The sequence below is a fragment of the Pyrus communis genome, chromosome 14 (genome assembly GCF_963583255.1).
Source record: "Pyrus communis chromosome 14, drPyrComm1.1, whole genome shotgun sequence".
NCBI lineage: Eukaryota > Viridiplantae > Streptophyta > Magnoliopsida > Rosales > Rosaceae > Pyrus > Pyrus communis.
The window spans coordinates 20,806,652-20,823,844 of NC_084816.1; the positions used below are offsets into that span (position 1 = coordinate 20,806,652).

At 40.0% G+C, this 17,193-nt stretch overlaps 2 protein-coding genes and 1 pseudogene across 3 annotated transcripts; 1 reads left to right on the forward strand and 2 right to left on the reverse strand.

Annotated features, from left to right (window-relative positions):
* Positions 1–478: 478 nt before the first annotated feature.
* On the forward strand, positions 479–5,317 carry LOC137715354 (uncharacterized GPI-anchored protein At1g61900-like). The gene is made up of 8 exons (XM_068454649.1): positions 479–723; positions 1,334–1,474; positions 1,769–2,632; positions 3,552–3,797; positions 3,907–3,921; positions 4,268–4,408; positions 4,555–4,602; positions 5,087–5,317. The coding sequence occupies exons 2-8, from the start codon at positions 1,441–1,443 to the stop codon at positions 5,158–5,160; spliced, it is 1,422 nt and encodes a 473-aa protein (XP_068310750.1). The 5' UTR covers positions 479–723; positions 1,334–1,440; the 3' UTR covers positions 5,161–5,317.
* Positions 5,318–6,098: 781 nt separating this feature from the next.
* Positions 6,099–8,192, reverse strand: LOC137714717 (serpin-ZX-like; annotated as a pseudogene).
* Positions 8,193–9,679: 1,487 nt separating this feature from the next.
* Positions 9,680–16,975, reverse strand: LOC137716432 (B3 domain-containing protein Os01g0723500-like). 2 transcript variants are annotated; one of them, XM_068455891.1, is made up of 5 exons: positions 16,776–16,975; positions 10,659–11,064; positions 10,446–10,573; positions 10,069–10,210; positions 9,680–9,971 (listed from the first exon to the last, which is right to left on the reverse strand). In XM_068455891.1, exons 1-5 carry the CDS (start codon positions 16,845–16,847, stop codon positions 9,964–9,966), a joined length of 756 nt encoding a protein of 251 aa, XP_068311992.1. In that variant the 5' UTR covers positions 16,848–16,975; the 3' UTR covers positions 9,680–9,963. The 2 variants fall into 2 exon arrangements, with proteins under 2 accessions (XP_068311992.1, XP_068311990.1); XM_068455889.1 differs by having other exon boundaries at positions 9,680–10,210.
* Between the last annotated feature and the right edge of the window lie 218 nt (positions 16,976–17,193).

Below are 17,193 nucleotides of genomic sequence, written 5' to 3' on the forward strand. Positions count from 1 at the left end.
TATCCACATCTAAATTCACAAGTTAAGTACACTTCACTCTAAATCAATCAAATCCGATCTAAAAAATCTACAATTTCTTTTATTTTTATTTTTTTGGTCAAAAAAAGTTTAGGGGAAGGGTTATTATCTGATCTCAGAGTCAAAGCATGTCACCAACTTCTTTAAGAACTTATATAGAGGATCTTAGACTCTTTTTTCGTTTTTACAAATCGTTCACCAAAAGAAATTTTCAACAGCAGAACTTAAATCTAAACTTTTATCTAGTAAAAAAAACGATCTTTACTGACTTAACTATCTATCGTTAAATAAAGTTTCATAATTTTCCTCGGTGTAAATAAGGATCATAAGATGCTAGTGTTATTTTGTAATAAAATATTTGTATAATTCTATGGGTGAGTTGGTACTTGGCAAATGGTTTGTGAAATGGGTAAAAACCGTAGAAGTCAATAAAGGGGCGAAGGTTGAGACCGCTGTCGTCCACTATATCCACCACCCAAAAAGCACAAAAGCAGTTTTACCGAGCGCGCACACACAACACCCCACGACTGAGCACCCCACCTCCATTTCAGCTCAGCTCAGCTCAGATTCCGGGCGTCCAAATCGACCAGTTTTCCGACGCATCCTTCCGAAAGCCATGCCTGCTTGCTAAGCTTCACGATCCCGAACCCGGAAATCCTTTCAATTTCTCACTAAAACTATGTTCGATGGCTTCAATGTCTTCAGGTACTTTTCTGTTTCTTTTGGTTCCTTTTTTTTGTTGCTTAAATTCATGTGATTATCTGCTGTTCGGTGGCCGAGAAAGTCTGGAAAAATACAGTGAAAAGGAAGCAACTTTTTTTTTATGGTAGTTAAAGTTTTTTAATTTATTTTTAGATTAAAAAAAAAATTGGGAACTTTAAGATTTGCTACACTTTGTCAGTGGTATCTCAGATTTGTCAATCTACGAGTTATTTCAATCTTCAGTTCAGTGTGGCTTTTCAGTTTTATAGCTTCATAAATTTCCGTTTGATTATTTCTCATCGGGTTCTTGTTCGAAAGTAAGAAAATTTAGGTAAATTGTTTGTGTGCTTTGATTTCCGAAGAGTGAAAGAATTCACCTTGAATGGTCACACTAGAGACACCGAATTTCGGCCTAGTTGCGAATGCAAGCTTGCATCTACTTAGGGTTGTGATTATGTGTTATATATCAGGTGGATTATGTGTTATACTTGTGTATATTGAAAGCATATTATTAATCCAAAAGAGCGTATATTCGAAGCACATTTATGCCCTTTTATCTGCACTCGAGAGGAGTTAATGAGTTTCCCTTCTGGGTTTGTGCTGATGCTTGAAGGTGGCATAGGTATTGCTGCATTGGGTTGAGCTATTTTTGGGCCTGCCACGAACTCAAGTACCACTTACTAATGTAAATCTCAATGGTACTCAAGGGCTTTGGGAGTTATGGATTGTTTAAAGGCTGCTATTCATCATAAAGGTAAGTTTGTATTTATTCTAAATAGCTTGTTTAGGGATTCTTTGGTATGGGCAGGACGAACAAAAAGATGGTTACAATACTACTTAATGTGCGGCAAAATATTAAGGTCTCGTTCCTTAGTGTAAAGTTTGTATGACCGGAGGATAGCTATCCATTAGGTATTGCTGCAATTGATTATGTTGGTAGCTTTTCTTTGGAAGTAAATCTAAACCTGCAATATATGCATTGTATTTTGGTCAATGAGTAATGTGTCCTTGCTACTTCTTCTGAATACAGGCTTATATGTCACTGCAGGTTCTTTGTGCTGCCAGTTATTATTATTCTTTATCTGGTTATCCAGTTTCCAAGATGTCGTGGCAGTGCAGACAGTATTTGACCCAAGTCATGCTTCTTCCGTGGCAGAGCTAGGCCTAGCTAATCCACCTACTACTGGGTTCTTTAATCCCATTGAAATATCACCAGCTGTTATTCCAAACTACCCAAATCCTGCAGATGGACCTTCACAACCGATGTACCCGAATTTTCCGACAAGATATGAGCCTGTTTTAACCGGGAAGTGTCCTTTGAATTTTTCTACCATATCAAGTGTAATAGAAAAGACAGCTACTGATTGCTTTCAACCTTTGGCGGCAATATTAGGAAATGTAATGTGTTGCCCGCAGTTTAGTAGTTTAATCCGCATCTTCCAGGGTCTCTATAGTATCAACTCTGATAAGTTGGTTCTGCATAATTCAGTCGCAAATGATTGTTTTAAAGATATCATCAGTATCTTAGCCAGTAGGGGTGCAAACAGTTCAGTACCTACACTCTGCTCCATAAATTCGTCAAATCTTACTGGTGGGTCCTGTCCAGTGAAGGACATTAATGCCTTTGAGAAAACAGTAAATACAAGCAGTTTAGTGGAGGCTTGCACAACTGTTGACCCTCTCAAAGAGTGCTGCAGACCAATTTGCCAGCATGCAATAGCGGATGCTGCACTAAGGATCTCAGGAAAACAATTGATGATGAATGAGAATAAAAATTTAGTGGGTGGGCTTAATTATACCGATACTCTAAGTGATTGTAAAGGTGTGGTTTTTTCATATCTTTCAAGGAAACTCTCATCAGATGCTGCCAATACTGCATTTCGAATATTGTCTGCCTGCAAAGTTAACAAAGGTACAGTTTTCATCTGTACAACTAATTTATTTACACTTCAGAAATTGTGGTTTCAGCATCTAATCTATTGTTAAGTTGTTCGTCTTGCCTGAAGTGTAGAAAAAAAAAGTGAATGCAGTAAGCAGGTTCCTCCATTTATTAAAATATGAATTTTTTAAGTGTCAATATAGAAAATGAAAAGACAATTTGTTTGAGCCGATAAGAGAAAGTAAACTTAAAAGATCACCATTTGTTACTTTCATTTCATTTTATGAGTCATATTGTTAATTTCATGTGTAACCTTTCCTGGCCAATGAAGGACTTGCGTCTCTAGTATTACCATTTTTATTTGGTTCTTTCTGGAGGAAGTGTTTAAGTTTTTTATTTTTTTTGTACTATGTTTTAGGGTAACCTAATCATTGATTCTTCTTCACTAATATTTGTGTAGCCTAGTTAATCAATATGTTTATCTGCAGTAGGTAGTGTTCACTCATGAATAATTTCTCAGGAGGTACATGTGCTGAATGGAATGCCATATTCTTATGGAAATTGTACAAGTTGGTTGTGTTTAAAACCAACAGCGCACAACAGTTTTACAACCTTGTGTTGGGTAACATAAGGACAAGTGAAGCTGCATTAGGCGGCATATTGATTCACTAATTACCAAATTCAGTCATGAAATGAGTGAAGCATCCAAAGTATATTTACCCACTCTTTCACTGGCTTGTGAATGGAAATATGATAAACCTTTCAGTTTTTTACCCACTTTTGCCCCGTAGTTTTAAGTTTGAGATTTGGCTTGCTTATACTTGTACATGAACCACATAAGTTTTACTTGGTTTTTAGTAGCTTGATGGTTACATCTTTACATGCTGTGTATTTTTGGACTTGTTATATACCGTACCATCTTTTCTCATGAAAATGATTTTCACTTGTGCAGTTTGCCCTTTGGAATTTAAGCAGCCTTCAGAAGTAGTTAAATCATGTCGCAATGTTGCTGCCCCGAGTCCTTCCTGCTGTAGCTCATTAAACACTTATATTTCGGGAATACAAAAGCAAATGTTAATTACAAATAGACAAGCTATAATTTGTGCTTCAGTGTTTGGGTCCATGTTGAGAAAAGGCGGGGTGATGGAAAATGTTTATGAGCTTTGTGATATTGACTTGAAAGATTTTAGCATTCAAGGTGCTCATCCCGCCACACCATTCTTTTAATTATTTTTCCTCTTTTCTTTCATTATATCTGATCTTTTACCTTTTTTTTTTCCCTGGATCCCTGGTGGGCACTGCAACAGAATACGTGCAACAAGGTATGACATTTTCAATCTTTCTCCTGTTTCTTTTGTTGATTGATTATATTCTTTGTGAATGTTTGATATCCAATTTCATGCTTTAGCAGTGGGAATATTCTTAGTACTGTGTTGTGGGTGCTTTATAAAATGCCGGTTGCAATGCTATTAGTGTAACCGAAATTGGTGTCACTTAGATCAATTGCAGGGTGTTTTAGCAATATGTATCCTAAATGTACATTTCCTAGGTGTTCTAGAGTGTAATGTTGGATTCATGATCCCTCATATGTACTTGGTGGCGGTGATCAAGTAATTCCTGAATCATTATTCTTATAAGATTGGTACTTTCAATTTTGCTCAAATGCAGGGTGTTTACTTCGAAGCTTGCCTGCGGATGCGATAATTGACAATACAACAGGTTTCAGCTTTTCATGTGATTTGAGTGACAACACTGCAGCGCCATGGCCTTCATCTTCCTCAGATTCATCGTTGTCCTTTTGTGCACCTGGTAATTGATTGGGCAAAGAATAACTTTTGTTGCCCTTTTCCCTCAGAAAATCTATATACTATGTGACAAATAATACTGGGATTCCATAAATTGCATATTTTCCTTTATGTGTAAGTGCATTACCTCATGGCTACTATGCTTTGCAGAGATGTCATTGCCCGCACTACCAACATCGGAGACTTTTAAAAATCCTGGTATGTGTCGCTGCATTATCCAATTTCTTCTGTGCATATGTGAATTTCCTTCGTTCTTTTTGTTTTAGTGTGCTTAACAAAGTCAAAGCATGGACAAACATAATTACATTGGAAAAAAAAAAAAAAATGAAAGCTGCCCTCTTTCGTGAAGCTGACACAATGGCTAATCATACGATCGGGGTGTTATTCAAATGAAAAAAAAAAGTCATCCAAACGAAGGAATATCAATTCAATTTTCGGAAGTGTTTTGTGTTGTGAAAATGAAAGAAGCCTTTTGTGTTGTGAAAGTGAATTGAGTTGTAGGTGTTTAACATACTAGTATTCAGATTTATTATGGTCCATATAATGTGCAGTGTTAAGCATGAGCGCTTTCGTCTACCATTTGGTAGTTTGGGATTTGCATTTCTTCTTTGCCCTTTCTTTAGGCGTTCTCACGCAGGGAAAATATGTCTAACACTGTAAAAACGATGCGTTGATGATGCAGGCTGTCGTGGCGGTGAGCTGGAATTTATTGTACCCATTTTTTCATTTTTAGTTTTGGGTACCCTGTTGTACTGAGGAGATAGATATATGGGCCGAGGGTTGGGGTGGTTTGAATTTTAGGGACGTTTTGCAATTTATGTGTGGATTTTTCTTGTATATTTTGAGTAGTAGTTTCCATGTATAGCAGTTCTCTCTCTATTCCTGGCAATTATGATACAATGATCCGGTTAAATTATATGTTACATTGACCCGATTGGGTTATAAAAAAAAAAAGCCGATTTTTAGGTTTACCACAAAGTTGGCAAGTTACAATGTTTTTATTTATTTTTTTAAGAGGGACAACTAGTGGCAAGCTACAGTTATCCCACCCTTCAAGAAGCTAGGCAGTCTCAGAGGCATTTCTGACCAATCTCCCTTTGGCCGCAAGTCTGGCTTTCCCACTAACAATGGGTTTCGAACCTAAGACTTTTAGTTTTTAATTTGAAGGAACCTTAAAAAGTTATCAACCATCCTCGTTCCTCACTCACTTTTGTTAAATCAACTCAAAAAGTACACCTTCCATCTGATACAGGAAAAACTTTGTATCCTAAAGGACAGTGCAAGGCATCAAGCAGCCGTGGCGTCAACCTGCTCCGGTGGCAACGTTAGACAAACAAGCACCGGCGAGTCCGGAGACCCTTTTGTTTGCACAATTAAATATAAATTAACGAAAACAAGATGAGATTGGATATGATACTATGGTCTAGATCAAAATATCTCATCATCATATTCGTTCATTGCCTATTAAAGGCCAATATTTTCTGGGGAAACGCAAAGCAATCGCCGAATCTCAAATGTAAAAATATTAGGCAATCAAAAACCGAAAACATAAGAGTACTAGTTATTTCCGTCCAGAAAAACGAGACGAGTGCTTAATTACATTAAATGGACTACCTGATCTAAGTGAAATATAAACAAGCATGCGTAGAAACAAAACCTAGAGGAAAGATTTTCTGACCCTATCTATGATAAGATCATTCTTTAAGCGGATTCAGCACGTGACCAATGAACATAACAGTCCCAGTCGTTTCCTCTCTGATCAACAGCAGGAATGGGTGATCAGCCACGAAGTCTATATCTTCAATCCGTTCAACCGGTCCAGCCGAACACATAAGTGTGTAATAAACAGAAGCAGCTGCAGCTTTTGTGCCTTCTTCATCAACTTCAATGAAGGATTTATGAATCATTTTGGCCTCACCTATACCTGATTCCAACATCTCTGTCAAATCACCGTCACCATTGAAAGGCAACACCAGTCCTAAATCCATGAGAATTTCAGAAGCTGTAAAGCCGGAGGTAATCTTAAACCTTGGGATTTTGAAGTCACCAACTGGGACTCGTCTTCCGGGTTGATGGCGATCTAAGAAACCAGGCTCGGAACAAACTCTCTCGACCAAAGCTGGGAGCCCATATTTTTCATCTGGCAGCAACAAGTACATCGAAAACTGCCGCTCCTTGTCTTCACCTAAAGCTGGGAGCCCATATGTTTCATCTGGCGGAAACAAGTGCATCGAAAACTGCCGCTCCTTGTCTTCACCTTGTGAATAAGGAAGCTTCAAGACTTTGAAGCCGTCAAAGGCTCTAACAAAATGTTCTCCGGAGCTTCTCATGAACGGCGCCTTAACGGAAGTACCGTTGAGAAGGTGGAAGTTGTCCGTTATTGTTATCGATGCATCGAACTTTCTGCTCCAAAGGCCTTTGAAGTATAAAGCATTTGAAAATATAAGAGTGGTGGTGTGGTCAATTAACCCAGGAGAAAGAGCCTCAGTGATAAGGCCTTTCGTCGCCTTCTCGGCCCATAAATTCACTTCACGTCTCACTTCCTCAGGGTGCACAAAACTAACATGTTTTATAGCTGCCTTGTAAGCAGTGTCCACAACCTCTTTGAAAGAAGGTTTGATGGGAATAGTATCCTTAACCCAAAGGCCATTGGCAAAACTTAGGCAGGGACCGCCTTCGGTAGATCCGTCTGTGAAGATCAGAGGGACAAGATGGGAGGCAAGGGAGTTGAGTTGGTCCGTGGACTTGGACCTGAGGAAAGCGAGCAACTGCTCCCTTGTGGGACCCTTTGACCCCGGCCGTTAACAGCCACAGCACAACCTGGATGGACAGCGGGGAGTACACCATGTTCTTCTCTTTGCCTTCAGTCGTGAGCAGCTGCTTAGTAATTTCGAGTGAGACATCGTTTACGTTGCTGCTGGTTTCTTTGGTCGACTGAGATACAAACAAACAAGAAACCCCAGTTACAAGGAAATTAAACACAATAGGAAGAAGAAATCAAACAGAAATCACAAATGCTAAAAGAAGAGATATATAAACAGTCCTCAATCAACTAAAATCAAATATAAACAAGCCAAACATACATAGGAAAAACCCTAAATGAACCTGCAATGCTTATTTCGAAACTGCCAGTCAAATATAAAAAAGTGCTACAGAAATTGATTCTTATCCACCAAGAATAGATAAATAATTAAACATACATAGATTAAACCCTTGATTTCAACATTTCAAAAGTCTGATTTCAAATTCTCGAAGAGCTACAGAGCTACTTGTGCAAAATTAAGAACGTCGTTAACTAAAATTAAAAAATGGCTAGAGAGAAGCCAAAAATTAAGATAGATTTTAGAAAATTCAAAATCAAAACGAAAAGTGAAAGCTAGGGTTAGGGAAGTGCACTGTATAATCAATAACAAAAGAGAAAACCTTACTTGAATATCGCAACCGGGGTGAGTGAAAAAGAGAGGAGCAACGGCAGCCATCTGAGAGGAGCAACGGAAGGGCGTTGGCTCTTGATGCGTAGAAAATGGACCCCGAAGTGCATAGGCGCCAGCAGGCTGAAGCGACGGTGGATGCCGAAACGACAATGTCCGCTGTTGTTGCTGCTGAGTTTGAAACGATAATATGGAGCCAAATCGAATAGCCGGGGTCCGGGGTGTGAAGAAGGCTGGGGTCGACAATGGCTTCCCAACGACGGTGGTCGACGACACCGTTCTGAAGAGGAACGAAGATGTTCTGGAGAGGGATGAGGACGTTCTGAAGAGGGACGACGAAGATTGAGATCCGAACATTGTCGCTGGCTGCAGGTGCTCTATATGTTTCGCTGTGGAATGTAGAGAGAGTGGTGTAGTTCAGCTGTTCGAGGTTTGCCAGCCACGCTAGGGTTTTGAAGTAGCAAATTTCTGATCGAGAGAGAAATCTTAGGCTTTCTTACTTGTAGGGCAAGTAAGTCTGTTATGTTTATTATAAATAAAGTCAAAATATAGGTGAAAAAGGAGAAATTTTTCAATGTGATTAGTACATGGAGTGGTACACCACATGTCACTGTACATATGGTAGGATATGCGTGTTAAAAAGTTAATAACTTAAAAAATAAAATTTCCTACCACTTATATAAAAACACATAGTGTATCATCCGTATTCCGGTGACAATGAAAAATTTCCCCTGAAAAAGACAGAATTTTTGTACAACTCTCTTTTCTCTCTTTCCTGCCCGACCCTCTCTCTACGTTAGCAACTACATATGAGCTAAGGAACCAAAGTTTAAAGTTTATTATGCTAGAAACTCGTTTACAAGCTTCATCATCCTAATCCAAGTAACTGCTAAACACCCCGATATATTAATAACAATCTATGTCAGTGTATAATAGCCTAAAAAATAAAATATTTGTGCAGGTTGGAGAAACATAAAAGGGAGCCAGGGTTCATAAGTGAAAGCTAAACCACTAGTGAAATTTTATCAATGAATGCAATTGATCATTCATTGATATTGCAACCGAATATTAGTGTCATATTAACGACTTGAATTTAGTACACGGAGCTGTGCATGACTCAGACTGGAAAAACTTCAACGATGATATTGCAACCGAATATCATTGTCATGTTAACAAAGAATATTTCATCGGTATTTGATATGGCGTCAACATTTAGTACCAACGCATCAATATATATAACGTTGTTAATCTAACATTGATATTTAGTTGCAATGTCCTCGTTCACGTCGTTTCGTGAGTTAAATCTGCATCATACACAAACACAGCCCATGCGCACAGAGAAAAGCTGTTAGACTCGACACTCAAATTTGAGTTTGAACATTTGAATCTTTGCATTGGACCTAAAATGAGGGTTCGGGTATTGCATTGAGATGGCCTTTTCTTTATCCTTTTAGACTTTTTTATTTTAGGACTTTTTCACGATTACCTTGCGCTTCGATTGTTCGTTTTCCTTTCCTTTGTGAATGAAGTTAAATTTTCAGAACCGAAACAAATGCAGAACCAGTATGAAAGATTATCAACAATTGAAAGAAAATTTTCACACCCCTTGTGTCCTCCTCCGCTTCTTTATATCTGTTGAATCTTCTTTGATTGACTCAATCATGAGGCTAGAGGAACAAAAGGAAGTTGATGCAAGATGAGTTTTTTGACAACTAAAGAAAGTTGAGTTTGAACCACCATGGGATTGATACTCAGCACGTTTACGAGACCAACTTTGAAGCTGGTTTTTCTGAGATGAGACGAGGGATTAAAATATAAAGAACGAGATATAAATGGCATTTGAATTCAGTCCCATCTTGGATGAATGGCTAACATCTTACATGTGCACAAGCTCTACTCAACTCATCTCTCTCAATTCAAGTTCTGCATCATAGAAACAAAAAGCTACCACAAAACAATCAGTAGATATATCACAGAAACAGAAGACTGGCTGCCCGCAGCTGGGGCAGAAAATACAAGAAGATTGCGTTTGCGCAGAATGCAGATGTGAATTGCAGTCAAGACATTTTTAACTAGATTTCGTTCTTTACATTGAGGGTATCTAGTACCACAGCACACCTCTTGCCTCTCACTGCTCTGAAAACATGAATTTGAATTACGCTTTGCTTGACAAACTCAAAAATGACAGTGTCCCCAACTGAAATCTGGTTTGCGTTACAAAATTCTGCCCAACCTGTTGTCAATTCCATGCGATGGAAAGATGACTTGGGACGAAGTATAACTTTAGCACACCATGATCTTCCGGATTCATTTCGAAGCATTACAGTGCCCATGCTCATAAGACCTTCAGATATGGCTAGTTTCTTTGGAATCACCTGAAATTTTAAAATATCGATGGAGAGTCCATTTGTCTTAAACATAGAAACAGATTCATTAACTTTGTACCGAAGTCTAATACTCACTGTAGTGGACTCCCTAACAAGTGGTGGAACTTTCAAGGAAGCTTTCTTGAAAATATTTTAGAAAAGTAATATTACTCTTTTCCAAAACAATAAGAAAAGGTTCTCACAAAACAAAAAATGGCTTAAGAATCAGTGACAGAGTACTCACCACACAATATTCTTGATGCTTCTTCAGAGTTTCCATGAAACATGGATTCTCCGATTTGAATGTGAAGCAAGTGGTTGTTGTTTCTTTTACATAACCAGTTGTAGGTCTCTTTCCAGACATGGCATTCCCTATACAGCACCAAATTGAAACAAGATAACGAGAAGGGGCGAGGAAAGCCGTTGCAGAAAATACACATACAAATCTACAACTTACCACTTCTTCTGTTAGCAATAGTTGCTTTGTTTTCACAGTCTGCATCGTAGTTTTCAGCTTCAGATTCGACAATTTCCTCTTTTACTCTAGCTTGATTTCCCTTATAATTTTCCAAGGAAACTGGATTGCCACTCTTCCCATCGGCTTCCTCTACATCCTTCTCACAGGCACTTTTATCGTATATTTTGACTTTAAATTTGGATTCACCATAGTAATAAAAAACCAGAAAATCCCCCACTTGTAAAAGATGATCCTTCATAAAATCCTGCCAACCCGCCGCATAGAAGAACAAGCCATTCTCTCTCTCTTCCAGTTCCACAATCCACCGTTTTCCACTAGGGCCCTTAAGAGCGCATTTGCCAAGTGATAGTCCACTTAAGTTTTTGAGAAACGCATGCGGTATACGCTGCAAAATTTGACAGCTTCTTAGAAGACCATACTATAAATGCATAAAACTAAGCAAGTTTAGCATCAGTAATGAACAAAATTCAAACTGGATAACTTCAATATTTAATACCATTCATTGTTAACCTTCCAAATAATTCTATCATCGTCTATTGACTAATCCTGAGCAGAGAGGGTGAGATAATGTAGAGCAAAATTTTCTTGTTCTTGTTAAAGGAAAGAAAATCCCATGATCTGATTGTGAGCTATTCTAGCATTTGGTGATTGGTCAACTCTTGGGCTAGAGCAATTGTAGGATGTAAATACAATTAGTTTGATTGTAGACTCTGTTTACCTAATATAGCTTATAGCTTCTGTATAAATCGATCTCTATGTATCTCAATATTGATATCAATGAAATATACAATTCCATATTTTCTCTTGGCATCAGAGCACCGATCTTGGTGACTCTATTACGCTTCCGCCACAATTAGCTTTCCTCAAACACCATAGCCACCACAATGGCAGAACCAACCAAACCTGAAATCAAATCAGCCGAGAATTCCATGGAGTTCTCAGACCCGTATACCTTACACCACTCGGATCATCCGGGACTGATCCTAGTTTCCAAAACACTTGACGGAAACAATTACGGACAATGGAGCCGTGCTATGCGCATGGGTCTTAGCGCAAAGAACAAGATCGGATTTATCGATGGAACCATTAAGGCTCCAGCACCCTCAGACGTGAAACATGCAGCCTGGAAGAGATCTAACGACATGGTCACACTGTGGATTGTAAACTCAGTCCACTCAGACATAGCAGGCAGCATCATGTACACTGAAACCGCAGTTGCAGTATGGAACGATCTGAAGGACAGATTCTCACAAAGCAGCGACTCAAGAATCTATCAAATTCGACAAGAAATTGTCGAGAACCGCCAAGGGCAGCTCACTGTTTCAGCCTATTACACCAAGATGAAAGCATTATGGGACGAGTTAGCGTCCTACCATGACCCATTCACCTGCACTTGTGAAGGTTTGAAAGGGCTTGCTGAGCGAGAAGAGAAGGAAAGAGTTATGCAATTCCTAATGGGTTTGAACGACTCTTACTCAGTCGTACGAGGCTCGATTTTGATGATGAGTCCACTTCCGGATACACGCCGAGTTCATGGCCTAATTCTCCAACACGAACGACAAATGGATGTGGCAAGCCGTCGTGAATTGGGGACGAATTCTCATGCAATGCAAGTTCAACACCCTCCAGCGCCGTCATCATCTAATGACAGGTTTCCTAGCCCTTCTGCAGGTTCATTCTCACGCAAATCACTTAAGTGCACTTACTGTGATGGAGATGGGCACTTGGTAGACAGATGCTATTACATCATTGGGTTTCCAGTGGGCCACAAGTGGCATGGCAAAAATGTGAAGCCTAAGAACAGGAAAGCAGCAGTCCATAATGCCGAGATCACCAAGCCTGCTGCACCAACCACTTCCAACGGTCCAACTTTCACTACCGAGGAATATAATCAGATAATTTCCATGCTCCGCAACGGTAATGGTCAACCACTCGCAAATGGGAAAGGTATTTTCTCACCCACATGCAATATAGCACAAAAGGATGCACACTCAACTTTATATTGGATTGTTGATAGCGGAGCTACCGACCATATATCTCATTCACCACCAACTCACAACATCATTGCGACTCAGCATGACTTTGTTGGTTTACCAAATGGGGGGCAAGCGGAAATACAAAATATTGGCTCAATAAAATTGTCGCATGACTTATCCCTTGACAAAGTTCTTTATGTGCCAAAGTTCCGCGTCAATTTGTTGTCTGTTAGTAAGTTGACAAGAGCTTTGCGGTGTATAGTGACATTTTATCCCGATTTTTGTGTTGTGCAGGACATGGATACGAAGAGGATGATTGGCCTGGGCAAGCATTTTGATGGGCTATACTACCTTACACCAAGTCAAAATCCTCACCTCGCCAACCATATTACCCACACCACAAGTCTTTGGCATCGGCGCCTCGGGCATCCCTCATCCGCACCCTTACTCTCGCTAGCTAAGAATAATACTGAAATAATGTTTGATTCCAAACACCTTTGTGAAGTTTGTCCTTTAGCCAAACAAACTCGATTACCTTTTTCTACTAGTACTATTAAATCTACTGCACCGTTTGATTTAATTCATTGTGATATTTGGGGACCTCACAAAATTCAAACACATTCCGGGGCACGCTATTTCCTTACTATTGTGGATGATTTCACTCGTTTCACGTGGGTACATCTTATGAATTTTAAGTCCGACACACAAATGTTATTGAAATCATTTTTTTCTTGGGTGAAGACTCAGTTTCACATCAACATTAAGGCTCTTCGTGCCGATAATGGTGGTGAATTCCTTTCCATGCGTTCTTACCTAGACTCTTGTGGCACTATTTTACAACATTCTTGTCCTTACACACCACAACAAAACGGGGTAGTCGAACGTAAACATAGGCATCTTTTAAATGTAGGTCGTGCTCTCCGTTTTCAGGCCAACTTACCTTTAAAATTTTGGGGGGAAAGTATTCAAACCGCTTGTTATCTCATAAATCGCCTACCTACACCCTCGCTCTCTGTCAAGTCTCCCCACGAGATTTTACATGGCAAACCACCCACTTATGAGCACTTGCGAGTTTTTGGATGCCTTTGTTACGCCACCAACCTCACACCCACCCACAAATTCGACATTCGTGCTAGACGTTGTGTTTTCATTGGATATCCTCTTCACCACAAGGGTTACACAGTATATGATCTAGCCACCCAGAAATTTTTCGTGTCCCGCGACGTTACATTCCATGAACACATTTTCCCTTATACCACTTCACCACCCACGGACCAAAATGACTTTCCCATCTTACCAATCCTTCCTTCACCACATTACCCAAATGAATCCATCCTTCCCAATGCACATGACTCCCACGGCCCACATGTTACCAATGCCCCAATTGACCCACATGCAAACCGTGGCCCATCTGACACCACAAATCCCACCCATTTAACATCTGACACCACAAATCCCACCCCTTTACCTGCTACCCCCACTACCCCGATTCCCATTACCCTTAACCTCCCAGAAAATCTTGATCCCTTATATGTTCCTGCTGCCGCCGACCTACCTCCTGACACTGTGCCCACACCGACGCATCCTCCACCCCCTCTCCGTCACTCTAATCGCTCCACGCACCCACCCGCTCATTTCAAAGACTATGTGGCTCATCATTCAGTCTTGCTCACGCCCCCGGCTTCCTCTCGCTCCATGTCCAGCACTCGGTATCCTTTACATCAGTACGTCTCTTATTCATGTTTATCTCCTGGATATCGACAATTTGTTTCTCATATTTCCCATCTAGTGGAGCCAAATACTTATGAACAGGCATGTAAAGATCCTCAGTGGGTTGCGGCAATGCAAGCTGAAATTATTGCTCTCGAGCACAACAAAACTTGGAGTTTTGTCCCTCTTCCGCCTGGACAACGTCCCATTGGCTGCAAATGGGTTTTCAAACTCAAGTACCACTCCGATGGCACCTTGGAGCGTTACAAAGCCCGGCTCGTCGCCAAGGGCTTCACCCAACGCGAAGGCATCGACTACAAAGAGACTTTCGCACCGGTCGCTAAACTTATCACTGTGCGCTGCTTATTAACTGTGGCTGCTGTTCGACATTGGCCTTTACATCAAATGGACGTCCAAAACGCCTTCTTACATGGCGACCTTCAGGAGGAGGTATATATGCTGCCACCTCCGGGTTTTAGTCGACAGGGGGAGAATGTCGTGTGTCGACTCCACAAATCCTTATATGGTCTCAAACAGGCATCGAGAAGTTGGTTTCGTGAATTCTCCACAGCTATATGTGACATTGGTTTTTGTCAATCTAAGGCAGATTACTCTTTGTTCACTCAAGTCAAGGGCAATTCTCTCACTATTGTGCTGTTATATGTTGATGATATGGTCATTACAGGAAACAATGAGGCTGAAATCAACAACCTGAAGGCATTTCTCAGCAGTCGATTTCGAATTAAGGATCTCGGATCCTTGAAATATTTTCTTGGAGTTGAGGTTGCGCGTTCGAAAGCCGGAGTCACGATTTGCCAAAGAAAATACACACTAGACATATTGGAGGAGGCTGGATTGCTTGGTGCTAAGCCTGCGAAGGTACCCATGGAACCTGAGTTGGTGTTAACACCCACAGGTAGTGTTTCACTTCATGAACCTGCTCGATATAGACGCTTGGTTGGAAAATTAATTTATCTAACAATCACGAGGCCAGAAATTGCATATACCGTCAACACCTTGAGCCAGTTTATGCAAGATCCTCAACGACACCACCTTGATGCAGCATATCGACTTCTTCGATATCTCAAAGATGCTCCTGGACAAGGTTTGATGTTTTCTTCACAAAGCAACTTACAATTAACTGGTTATTGTGACGCAGATTGGGCTCGTTGTCCCACTACGCGTCGATCAGTGACCGGTTATTGTATCTTTCTTGGTACATCACTAGTGTCCTGGAAGAGTAAGAAGCAAGTCACGGTGGCTCGTTCATCCGCAGAAGCAGAGTATCGATTGATGGCTACAGCCACTTGTGAATTAAGCTGGTTGCGGTATTTGTTGGAGGATTTACATGTTAAGCATCCCCAACCAGCAAAGTTATTTTGTGACAATCAAGCAGCCTTATACATCGCTGCAAATCCTGTGTATCACGAGCGTACAAAGCACATTGAGATCGATTGTCACACTGTCCGTGAACGAATTCAAAAAGGAGAAATCAAGACTGCCTATGTTCGAACAGGGGAACAAGTCGCTGACTTGTTTACTAAACCCCTACGCGGGCCTGTTTTCCATTCGCATCTAGGCAAGTTGGGTGTCATCGACATCCACACTCCAACTTGAGGGGGAGTGTTAAAGGAAAGAAAATCCCATGATCTGATTGTGAGCTATTCTAGCATTTGGTGATTGGTCAACTCTTGGGCTAGAGCAATTGTAGGATGTAAATACAATTAGTTTGATTGTAGACTCTGTTTACCTAATATAGCTTATAGCTTCTGTATAAATCGATCTCTATGTATCTCAATATTGATATCAATGAAATATACAATTCCATATTTTCTCTGTTCTATCTTCCCATGACTTCTTCACCCATAATTTGGCACACAATCCCTTAGTTAGTCATGTGTAGTACCAAACACAGAATTGTATCATTGTTATCCTCTACAATTCTGTACAATCCAATGCATTCCAATCCTAATCCGATCAAATCGCAATCACCAATAATCTCCTTAGAGAAAGAAGTCTACACAACTCCCAGGATATCATGGATTTGCAAGTGTACAAGGGAGTGTGTATGGAAGAAAAACGGTGTGTGTAAATCAGTAGCCAAAAGCTATTGATGTCATCATTCTCGGTTGATTAAGCCCTGAGGATCAGTTTTCACTTTTCTCTCGGTTTCTGAGTAACCAAACAAGTTTTCAAATGTGAATTTCTTTATAATATATCGACACAAGTAGTAAAATATAAACAAAAGTAGATCCAAACATGAAACCATGAAAAGGGTATTTTTAATATTCACTCAAATTCCTGATTAATCTAGAGAACGAACCCAAAAAACAAGAAGAGAAAAGTTGCAAGCACGACTGTGAAAAATTTGATCTTGAGAAGTTTATAAGAAAGAAGGCAAAGATTTTACCAGATGCTTAGAGAAATCACCAAGTAGGACCTTGAAAAACGATTGTTTCTTCCGAGGACCCTTCCGTGCCATTGGAACCCTTCTGTTCTACAATGCCCTGCAGCGATTTTCAAAGTTGAAACCTTCCTGAGGAATACATGGCTGCTCCGTGTAGCTACAGTTTTCCTTTTCCTTTGTCCCCTTGTTTTTCTTACGGCATATCTAACCATTTACGGGTTTCGACTTCAACTCTAGGCTTGTTAGCGTAGATTATCACTTTTACTTCCAAAAAAAGGAACATAAAACTATTTAGGTAGGTTTTGACAAAAAAAAAAAAAAAAAAAACTATTTAGGTAGGTTTGAAACATATCTATGCTTAATAAATTGCATTCACTCACCTTTTACCAAAATTAATGCAATTGAATTGAATGATCAAATC